Genomic DNA, 12687 nt, shown 5'->3' with positions numbered 1-12687 from the left:
ACAATACGACTTATAAAACAAACCAAACAAAAAGAGTGATGTATTAAATATATGTAGATAAAACAATTTAGTAACCTGTAAAAAGATGTTATTATTGCAAGAAGAATATTGCAAATTGACATATTGAACAATAAAGATTGGATAGGAGAACTGCTGTTCTGATCCTGCTAGCTCTTCATTAAAAACCCATCGGACCCTTTTAACATAAATCTAACATAAGTAATAATTACACAGAATGATTTCTCATAAGTTGTAGCTAGACTGGTAGAGGGACTAGAGATGTGCAATGAGATATTGATAAATTCTGTGGTGATTTTTTTTTTTTTTTCATTTTATATAATTACTAAAATCTCATCATACAGTAGGCCAGGTCCCAAGCCGGAAGGAGACACTTCCAGTAGACTTTATTTTGCTATACTGATCAGTTAATTCAAATTTTATATATTTATATTTTTATATCGTAAGTTGATGTAATCAATGACATTTTAGGTGTTTTAATTAAAATTTAGTAATTTTTCGAATTGATAATTCTTTTTATGTATTTTTAGTGTTTTTTCCTTTCTTGTTGCAATTTTGTATATTATTTTAATATTGTATATATATTTTTGTAAATTTGTAAATACAATCATTTCAGCCTCTGGCTGCCATTTGTATATTTATTTGTATTACAATAAATAAATAAATAAGTAAAAAAGAAATAGACAATTGATACAGTGAAAACAAAACAAATTTATGGAAGATTATTTAGCTTCCGGGAGATTTACAGTATGTTTTCTGGCGGGAGCGTGGAGGCAGTTAATAAAATGGAATTTGACATCACTTTAGATTAATCATTAAATGTAGTAACATTTGTATCTAAAGAAGAGTTTAAAGAGTTTGATTTTTAATCTGATTGTCACTAAGTTGAAAGTAAACAATGATGATGATAGTGTTTTATCAAATCAAATAGTGATGATCAGATTATCAAGAATAACAGTACAGTATGGAAAATACCAAGATTACTTTTAACAAAACCATTTGCTCTTCACTTTTAAAATTTTGTGAATTTTATTTTAGTGTTACACATAAAATAAACACTACCACCCACATTATTATATTCAGAATTTTGAATTTTAAATTAATATTTGTACTAAATCTTTCCTTTTTTTAAAAATGTTGATTAATGTATTTAAAAAAAAAAAAATTTTTATATCATGAGAGCGAGAAAATCTTTTCGACAAAGTAATTTCCGATGAAAAAGGACGAAATATTGTATCTATGCTGTACAGTATTTGTATATTCATGCTCTGGAAGTGCGAACAGAATAATTCCCACGTTTTGATATCTGCTTGCACACTCAACTGCTGATTGGGTTAACTTGCAAAGTATTACACTAAGGTAACCAATTTATTTTTTATTTTTAACAATCACATTGATGATACATATTTTGTTCCAAAAGTATATTGTCAGAGTGTCAATGGTAAAAATATGGAACATACTACAGTACTGTAATAATGTATTACTGTAGACAGTCTGGAAATTTGACCTTTTGATTTGAATGTACCACAGAGGCCTCTGTCACATCAGTCAAAAATCATGCTGTACAACCAGTATGAATCCATCACTGTATTAGGCCATGGGTGGAGATACTGTAAATGAACAGACATTCAACCAGTTGATACCTCAAAAACCATGGTGTACCAAAGTTTATGTTGTTACACTTTTTGTGTCTACATGCCCCCAACGGGGGGCGTAGACACTATGTTATGACGTAGCAATTACAGATGGCGGAAAAGGGTAAATCCGGTTTAGGCATGATGGGTACTACTATCACAAGGTAGGGGGCGCTCTATTGACAATCGAATAGCGTTCGGAAACTCGAACACGCATTATAGAGACGCAGCACGCGTTCGCCACGAACGCCTTTTACCGTCATTTGAAGGATGGCCTCTAGAACATGGTAGTACTCTTCGTGATCACCGACATAACGTAACTCCAAGAGTTACTAATTTTTAAAGTGTTTTTAGTGCAATATAATAGTACTCCTGTATAAGGCAGAAGACACACGCTCCCGCTCAGGGCCTATTTTTTTTATAAGAACACATTTTACTGTAAGAACATTGAGGATGAAATTGCTTAAAAATAAGAACAAAGGCTGAGGTAAAATGTAAAATGAGATTTTTTAATAACCAGAAAAACAAATCTTATGTACCTTATGCGTAGTAGGTGTGACTTGCCCTATAGTTACAGTAGCACAGTACAATAGTAATACTGTACAATAATAATTTTCTATTTTAAAAGTGTGTAATTTTCAGTAATTTTAATTACAATACTAAACCTTACCATTTTCTGATAGGTTGTAATGTCTAATCTTTAAAAATACTGAAATGCAAATATTTTTATATTGCCGCCTATTATTTATTATTTTGTGTGTGATGTAAGCGTCAGTCAGTGTTTTTTTCTACTTCCAGGTTTACAGCCTGACTAAAGACATCACAGGGACCACGTCAAATTTTAACAGCCATTCCCATGCACCATAACAGATTAATGCACTGAAATCTACATTGTAGTTTATTTAAAAAATTGAAATCTGGAGTAATGCCAAGTGATTTTGATAGACAGTAAGAAAAAGAATTGGATAATTTTATCCCACTTCTTTCACTGATTAGACTATTTTTCAAGGTTATAGTTTCATAAAGATTTGAACTGTCAACAAAATTCCCCTCTGGTTATCCATTGTATTATGTAAAAAGGTTCGTGAATGGCACAAGTGGAAGATGCTTAAGAATGACAATGAAATCCTAAATTACAAGGGACAGCTTATTACAGCTCCACGTCGGGTACTTTTTGCATGTGATCTAATGGATTTATAGTGCCCTTATACCGAAGTCTTAAAGGGCCTAAGGTGTGGACTAGCTCACGTACTGTACTGTAGGCCTACCGTAATTTATTTTTCTCCTATGGTGTCTGAGCTTCCCGGTCAACAGGTACTAGCTACTCTACTCTTAGTCTGTCCACAATAGCAGCGGTATGGACCAGTACACCAGGATAACCCCCTACTCGTCTCGAAAAATGTACTGGGTTTTGAAAGTACACAAGCAAAATTGTGTACTGGGCCTACGGTTTACAAGTCATCCTAATAAAGTATCCTACTGCAAATATATCAAACAATTCATTTTTAAAGAAGATTTATAATACGGTAACTTTTTCATCATCAAGCCACTAACTCCATTTCTTCACTTTAAATAAGTTTTAACCGTGCCTATATTTAGTTTATAATACTGTACCATATTTATTGAGATTCTAGAAATTAATTGTGTATTCTTTATTTGAAACCTGGGGAACTCCATGCCACATTTATTGACAGTGCACTGAACAAGTTCACTTTTAAGCATAATCATGTCCGGTTTTAAAAATGATAGTTTCTGTTAATTCTTTTAACTTGATTGTAATGATTGATTTATTAATGTACAGCATCAGTCATTGTTTTAACTAGAAATAGCATTATTGTAAATATTTTTTAATTATCTTGTATGCTGAAATTTTTTCCTTTCCCATTTTTTTTTTGTAGCTCTACTGTATACAGTATTTCATGTTTCAAGACAAACAAAAATACATGATAATGATAAATAATCATAAATAAAGATGTAAGGAATATAGGTTCAATCAATATAAAACATAGGAAAACTGGTAGGATGTTTAACATGCTGATACAAAAATAGGCTCCCAGCAGGAGCATGTGTTTATGCCCTATACTGCCTCACTGTATTATGTTTACTAATAAAATATCCAATGGGATTCGGTTATCAGGAAATGTACTGTGTTGTATTTTTTTTATGACTTTGTACAGTTATAAATAAGGTACTTAAGATGACACATGACCCATCATGCACCTTCACCGGATTTACCCTTTCCTCCATCTTTAACTGCCAGTTTATAACAGTGTCTTTTCCCCCCCGAGGGGGCATAGACACAAACACTGTACAGTAGATGAGGAGAGTGATTGAAAAGCTATTTTAGCCATACAGTATTATGATAGTCAGCGTGTGTGTTACGTCTACCCAACAAAACATCAAGCCAAGGAAAGCTGACGGACACAATAAAGTATTGATTTGTGACTGTGAATGCATTTTCTTTGGACCTCAAATTGGAATGTACAGTATTCCAAACAGCTTTAAACTACTCGATCAGCGCGAGAGTTGTTTTTTAAGCAATTACCACAAACAAGGGGCTGTGAGTGTTTACAAGACTCAACGGTAAATTACATAGCATTTCAGCATACTGTACAAGTCTCCCTCCAAATAAAGACCACTTTGGGACTGGGGTGTTCATAGTCATTAGCAGCTTTGGTCTCTAATTACTTAGAATAACAAAAATAAAAGACATTGTTAATTTGGGACCACACAAACATGGTCTTTAATTGGAGGTAGTCTATAACTGGTGGATTCGTTAATTAGAGGGAGACCTTTACTTTATAGAGAATTTGATAGTTTTGCCCAAACCCTGTGTTACTGTAAATAACCAAATCAATCTAATTATCAGTAACTGTGCCCTATGGTTTATGGTACATAAACAATTCTTACATGTATACAAAATAAAAAACAATGTGCAGAACTTTTATAAAATTCTCTGAGGATATTTCACAAAATGGACTAGTTGCTCTGACTTAGTTATTCTATTTTTCATGCAGACAACAGTGACAGTACAGAGTAGACCAGACATGCTGTATCCCCCTGGACCACGGTACATTACAACAAGTAGGGAGCCCCCACAGGCATTTCTTTCTCGACCACAAGTTCCACTACCTTTGAACCTTACAGTAGGTCCTCCACTGCCACTGTCTTGTTCTACTCCTAGTGGAAAAAAAAGTATGGATCTGCCACTGTATTTGTCTCATTAGCGAGCTTTTGTTTCAGTACGGGAGAAATCTAGTACGGTAATTAGAGCCGAAGATTCCTCTGCGCATGCGTGAAAGATTGCATCTCACCATACCGCGGAATTTGAGGACGGTTCTGACTGAAAATAGTGTCCGGTTTAGAACGCTCCGTACTGTGCGCTCACCGTCCTCAAACGAAAGCTCAGTATTCTTAAGAAACTACTGTACGGGTTAACCAATTTAAAAACACATCCTTTAAATTTTGCAATGTGCCAATTTAATGGTTCTTGATTAAATAAAATATTTTTCATAGCTTAAAGCTATGCTTACACTACAGATCAAGTTTCATGACAAAATATCATTTTGATTTCCCATGGTTGGGTCATACATGAATGCCATTAAATCAAACCATGGTCAAATTAGAACTTGATTATTAAGACAATAATACAAAAAAAATCCACTTCCAGGGGATATTTTTTAACTTACCTTTTACTTTGAAGACAAAATTTTCACTGTAGTTCCAATCCAAATTTAACAATCATAAATTATTCAAAGTATAGCAAATGTTTCAAAATGATAAATTATCATATTCAAGGTAAATCATTTAGTTTAAATTAAAAACTCAGTCCAACCAATAATTACATATTGATCAGCACAGCATAATATAGTATACATCATAAGAAATAGTGCTTTGATACTGATTGTATGAAGGTTGGCCATTCCCACCATCAGCACAATTAAAAAGTTTATATTAAGGTTTTTCAAATATTATTATTAGGTCCTTATTGTAACCAGATAAACAGTAAGCACAATACATGACATTATTATTACGATCCAAGTAATGCAAGTGGGATATATTGCAATACTCTAACCTACTTCTAGGCTCAAAAGATTTGAATTCCAATGGGTATCTTTGTCATTTATTATTTATATGAATTCATTTATTATCAATGAATTCCTTAGTTCAAAATTAATATTGAATTTGAAGTAACTTTCTTTAGGTTCTAATTATAGTAAAGCTTGTTTTACAAAAGAAATTTTCAATTACAATTTAACATTTATCGCGGTTCGCAATGTCTTCGCGGTGACAAAAAAATTAGGACATTTTTTTGCACACGAACCTAAAAAAAATCAAGCCAAGCGTCCACTAATTGAAAAATTAGTGGAAGGTGGGGAATAAGCAAATAACACTGGGAGTTGCAGTGATGACGTCACGATTGACTTATTTTTATTGGGCAAATAACACTGGGAGTTGCAGTGATGACGTCACGATTGACTTATTTTTATTGGGCATATTTGGGGCCATGTCTTAAACCTTTGGCGAAGTGCGACCCACAGGCCACATGCGGTTAGAAAACCCCTCATTGTTAAGGCCTGATGCCGAACACCTTAAAAAGTAAAATTTGCAAAGCAGGCTTCTGAAAAGTGTGAAGGTTTCTGTAAGTGCACATTGGAAACGTTAAAGTCTCACCACAAGTTTGCTACTGTAGTGGCCCTTGGTGTTAAAATTAAGTTTGGCCCTGCGACCTATTTTTATGTCCATCCCTATTTTAAAACAACTTCCATTCCCTTTCCTACACTTTACATTCACTCTCGCTGTACAGTATGTGGAACTACCACGACCATTTGGATTGTGTTTATAGGATCCACTACAGACATGTTAAACTGTTGTTACATTATCATTTCATTACATAGAAAAGAGCTCAAACAAATTGTTAAACACACTGTAAGTCAACAGCACTAACAAATGTACAACTGAAAGATTAATGAACGACACACAAAATGCATAGGTAGCAGTCTAGATAAATAAGGTACTGTACATTCTGATAACCCCAAAGGGTTAAAGTTATCAGAATGTACCTCTAACATTGAACACAATATCAAGGTTCAGTTGAACAAGGAAATGAAACAAAAGTAAAAAAAAAAAAGACAAGAATAGGGATATAATATTGGTAATATTATAGAAGAAGTAAATAAATAAATTATTCATTGCTTAATTAATTAATTAATAATAATTGACAACACTGTAGAGCAATTACTAAAAGTGAAGCAACGATTTGATATGGATGCTGAATATTTATAACAAATTCTATGGTAGCCTGAGAAATGTCTTTTTTACTCTGTCAATTCTAATAATAATATCAAAATTAACAGAGTTTGTAATAAAGCTACCAAAGAACACCTAATTAGTGGTAGTTGTGATCTCTATCACACAACAAATTCCACACTGCAACATTAATAGCATATTTCTTTAATAGCATTAAATAATATGCCACTATAATTCATTGTTTGGAATATTGCAGGAATATTTGAAATGTGTTTTGTAGTTTTGTTTGTTTGGTCTAACAACCCGTGATTATTTGTTTGACTGGAAGCACATTACTCAAATACTGTGTAAATTCAACTCTAAGCTTTCATTTGCTCGTTACAATATAAGTCAAGTAAATACAATTAAATATAACAGTAGAGCTTTCTACACAAACAATCAACTAACTTTAGATTTTCAGTTCTACAGACTTCACACACTTCAAAGTGGTTTTGTTGTTTGGTTATTTCATCACCATGAAAATAAATGCGTAAATAAATGCGTAGACGGTGTTTTAACAAACGGCCACACGACGCTTGCAAATGAAAACATGGTTTATGGTTGATTTAAACAGAATGAAAAGCAGGTGATGGAATGAACGCTGGAAGACAATGACAGGAGTGATCAGTTTGTACAACAGCATTGTCTAGTGAATTTTAATCAGAAAGACGTTATAGATTTGTAATGGCTGACAGTTGCAGTGATCAACCTATTGTACTGGTGATCATTGCCAGCATACAGTACAGTAGGATTAGACTGGTTATAATTGCATAAAGGTCTTGGTTCTCAACACCAAAACTGCAGTCTAAAAACAGACCATGAATTTCAGAATTTGGACTGTGAGATATCATATTAACACAGACATGAAGGGACCCTATTTTTCGGGGTGAAGGAAGTCATTGATCGAGTTCCTAGTCCACATATCAAGCACCATGAGCATCTTACTGTATGTTTGTAGATAGATATGGTGCTACAGTATATAAAACTACACATGTATTATTATTAAAAATGGATTAAAATTTTGTGTGAAATCGTCTGACTTCTTTCAAATCAATCAAACATTGGTGGATTAGAGTTCCTTCAATAATTGTGGATGTCACATTCTTGCAAAAAACTTTCTTTTTGACAGAAATCAAAAATTGGCAGCATTCCTTGACGATCAATAATATTGTGATCCTACTAATACGAATGAATTTTAAATTAATAATCTAGTGACTATTGATATTATGATGTGACTAATAGGAAGGATATTTTTGTTATTGTGTATCACTATTTCATAATCAATAAATCACATTTGGTAAACATACCCAAAGAAGAACTGTAGTGTACAGTATTTCCTTGTCAAAGGCTATCTACAACACATTTTTAGTAGTAGAGTATCGGAGATATAAATATTTATTATCAACTCATCAGTTTTTTTTAGAACCATCAATCCTCTACTGTTATACGGTAATACCTCAAGCAATTGCAATTTTGTTACTTAACATTAATTAAACCTCCAATCAAGCGATATATTGTAAACTGAAATATAATAATAATCATAGACTTACTTAGAAATTAAAAAAAAAAAAAACTTTAATGGTGACCAATTATGTCTGCTTGAGATTTAATATTTGAATGTACAGTAGGCCTACTTAACCAGTAATATGCAAATATTTTGCAACATTAAATATTTGATATTAATTAATGGAAATTTACTAAAAAAATTTATAAATGTAAATTTAGAGAACTGTAACATTTACAATGTTAAACGTTAATTTTATTAATAAATTAATAAATGTTATAGATTATTAATAAATAAATTGTACTGTAACATTTACAGGAACAATGTAATATAATGTAGGAAAAAGACAATCTAAATGCTATGATGAAATTCTGTACGGACACACACTGATGCAAAATTTAAACAAACACAAAAGAATTGAAAGCCTACCTGTCGCTGAAGATTTCCTGTGTTAGGTTTATTATTTCCAGTATTATCCAACTTGGCATACATCGAGTGCCTGCCATGAGGGAGGGGCGGCAGCCCATGTACTTGCTGACCTTGCGACCTCAAAAAGTCCTCATCCTCTGATTCATCGTCCACATCTCCATCCTCATCATCTTCTAATTGCTTCTGCTGTCGCTGCTGCATGATCTGATGCAACTGTTGTAAGCTTCCAGCACTCAGAGGTGTCCCTCCAAGTCCAGCCTGTTTCCCTCCTTGCATTCCTGGATTCCCAAATCCAACCGGGTTAGGCCTGGCTCGAGGAGTCAGCCTACTAGTCAAGTTATTCTGTGGTGAAGTTTCAATTGAAGCCGGAGAAGCAGAAGATGATATCGAGTATGGAAAATCCGAGGAAGAATTTATTTCAGCTCGTACTACGTGTACGTTGTGGTTGGAATTATGGGAATGGCTCGTGGAATGACTGTTTATTTCTGCATTACGTTTAGCTCGAATATGACTAGCAACATCTAGGATTGGAACTGCATTATTATTATTGGCTACTGAAACTCCATTAACTTCTGTTGAGTCTTTACCATAACCAATCCCGCTATCACTCGTGCTGCTGTTACTGTTACTGTGTCGACCACGATAGAATGGTGAATCGGCCGCCTGGTAGATTCCATTGTTGCGATCACTGTACAGCATACTGATAGCCCGAAGTATGGGTTTAGAAGAATGGGGGAACTCTATGCACCCATTGTAGTGTGGGTCGAGCGTACAATTTATCCCAAACTCAAGGGCAAGTTTAGCATGTACGCTATGAGGACTGATTTCTGGATTGGCTAAAAACACATGGCACGAACTTCCAACAGGATCATCCTCATCATCACTATTGCCATCAAATGCATCATAGACATTCTGGGCAGTGACTATACCAAAAAATCGTTTATCATCAGGGCAAACGCCACTAAATGCAACACAATCCGCAGGATATACAACCATTGTCCGTCGTGCTTTATTAACAAGACGCACACCGCTTTCACTAATTTCCATCAAAACAGCAGAATGAATACGCTGTTCCACGCGCAATCTGCGTACACATCCACGTATGGCTTGCAAACTTGCTGTTGGAAGGTTTGCCGATGCTGGGATATCAATAGATCCTAAATAACCAACCACAACACGCATTGATGCTTGACCACTTGGAGGTGCAGACTGTCTTCCCTGAGATGCCGGATGAGGTTGTAAGGACGGATATAATATATTGGACAACTGGACTGGTGTCATTGACCTCTGAGCCATAGCATCGTTTTTAACATCATAAGATTCCTGATCATAAGACTTTTGATAATGAAGCGAGTTTGATTTTGTCCTGCCTTCTGAATTTCTCTTGGATCGTCGTACCTTTGGTGGAACATTATTCCTTGCTGAAGCTTTACCACTCCAATTGTTAGTATCTTCCCGCTGTGTGGAGGACTTTCGTAAGAGAATCTCTGCTCTACCGGACTTGTTAAATGGACTCAAATGACCTGGGGCAAGTCTAGCTTGCTCAGCTGATATCATTTGATTGCTTGGTATTTTCCCAGGTCCATAAAGCTGTGGTCCACCATTAAATCCACTGTTGGTATATTTACCCTGAATGAAACTGTCTACCGCTGATTCATGTTGGTTTATTCCAACCGGTGGGGTACTTTTCGGTCGTGCATTTGAGTACCTTGATCTTGGCCTGGGGTTATACTCATCATCTGATGATTCACATGGTTCCTGCTCGGCAACTGTGATCCTAAGAACGTCAACTGCAGAACCAATGAGCTTAACAACTTGCTCATGGCTCATACGCGATACATTTTTTCCATTAATAGCTAAAACGCGGTCTCCAGGCTTCAAATTGGCCTGTTCAGATGGACTGCCACTTAAGATACAGCTCAAAAAACATGGGGCTTGACCAGCTAAAGTGAATCCGTAGCCATTTTGCGCTCTGCCAACCTCCACTGTCTTCTTCATCAAAGGCATTTTCCCCTTCTTACGACTGGAATGCATTGCTACAAGGATAATAGAAAAGAAATGAAGATACGGTAAGTAAACTTTAATACTATTCAATTTATGAAAACTCATGTTCTAAAAAGAAGAAAATATACTTAATTGTAAATGTTGTTAATACTTAGCAAGAGATTTCAGAAAAAAAAAAAGAACAAACATTTTACTACTAACCAGCAATCATCATGATGACTTATTAAAGTAGAGAGATGTTTAAACCAAGCCTCACTTCATTTGTGGGTCTATTTTAGGTAGCAGGCCTAGATAGTTCATTTAGGTATACCTGTGATACAACAAACTAGGCCAGCCTAGGCCTACTTAGTGTAGGATACAGTATTCCTAGTTTAAAGCAAAGATGGCGATATACTTACTTCAATTCCCCATATAATCAGACGAGATGAAATAAGTAGGCCATCTAAATTCCATTTCCATCACAACACAGGATAGTCCTACTAGGTATAGCCCCAAATAGACTTCTAGCCAAGCTCAGCTCCTGCAAGCTTATTAGTAGGGCTTAGTTTAGGGCCTCCTTTCCTGAGGCTGGTCTAAGCTAGGGCCTAGGCCTAGTGAGGCCCTATACTATAATACAGTAGGACAGCACAACACTGAACAGTATTTTTTCTGTTTGTTTGCAAACCAGTAATTCGTACGGTACAAAGTAAAAACAGTAGTGCAATATGGTTGCAAAACCTTGGCCCTGGACACAGTAAATCTCCGAATGTAAAGTTCAAAAGCTCAGATTTCACACTCGTTTCAAATTCCGTACAGCAGGCCAAGTTGAATAACGGTAAACTTTGGCTACATACACAGGTGAATCGGAGAAGGGAGAATGAGCACACCGCTCTTTCTGTGATCAAAACTGGAAACTGTCGTAAAACTGCACTGCTATTACCTCAATAGGAACTATTTCGTCAATTGCTGTAAACATACAGGAAAGCAATTAAGCCTAAATAACATCCGGATTCCCTACAAACCCAGGATCAAAGCTATTCAGCAGGTACACCGTTCACTGTACTTGACTCGACAGCGTACCAGCGTACTCAACAACATAAATCTTTTTGAAGGATGGTGGCCGCTTTGCTACTGACAACTGAGGGCGGACTTGGTAAAGATTACGGTATAATACATCAAAGATAATACATTTTTATATTTAGCCTTTATTAAATTTCGCTTAGAATGTTTTTTGTTCGACCCTTCGTGAAACGAAAATGATAAAAATGAAAATAACCATTGTAAATGATAGGATGATGAATGATAATAATGATGATGATGATAATAATAATGAAAATAATAACGATGACAATATAATCAAAATTATAGTGTTTTAAATCATGCCTTTTTTATTCTTTTTTCATTAACAATAATACAAACAGCATTAATAAATCAATAATATTAAAATAATAATAATAATAATAATAATAATAATAATAATAATAATAATAATAATAATAATAATACTAATAATAATAATACTAATAATAATAATAATAATAATAATAATAATAATAATAATAATAATAATAATAATAATAATAATAATAATAATAATAATAATAATAATAACTAGACTTACTATGTCTGTTTGAACAACAGAACATAGGGCTTTTCCCCATTGCTTTAATAAGAAATGAAGTTAAAATTGCAACAAAAATCATCACAAAAATTCAGTCATTTCTTTACTGGACCTTTACAAACTATTATAGAAAGTTACATTTACTCCCATTGAAAACTTTTTATAGATAATTACGTCTGGGATCTCAAAAATTTAAATGACCCTCCAAT

General features: G+C 34.4%; 1 protein-coding gene across 1 annotated transcript in view; it reads right to left on the bottom strand.

Moving 5' to 3' along the window:
- Positions 1 to 11945, bottom strand: part of LOC117111065 (regulator of G-protein signaling 12-like) — a 63831-nt gene extending 51886 nt beyond the window's left edge. Inside the window, exons 1-2 of the mRNA XM_033253953.1 lie at positions 11277 to 11945; positions 8875 to 10910 (exon numbers count right to left, since the gene is read on the bottom strand). Coding sequence (XP_033109844.1) covers positions 8875 to 10908 — 2034 coding nt within the window. The 5' untranslated portion in view covers positions 10909 to 10910; positions 11277 to 11945. The remainder of the gene's footprint in view (positions 1 to 8874; positions 10911 to 11276) is intronic.
- Positions 11946 to 12687: the final 742 nt, after the last annotated feature.

This window comes from Anneissia japonica, unplaced genomic scaffold (genome assembly GCF_011630105.1).
Source record: "Anneissia japonica isolate Jap-2015-1 unplaced genomic scaffold, ASM1163010v1 scaffold573_len2283161_cov171, whole genome shotgun sequence".
In the NCBI taxonomy this organism is placed as follows: Eukaryota; Metazoa; Echinodermata; class Crinoidea; order Comatulida; family Comatulidae; genus Anneissia; species Anneissia japonica.
The sequence above is the reverse complement of the archived record's forward strand: the minus strand, read 5'-3'. Positions and strand labels throughout refer to the sequence as shown.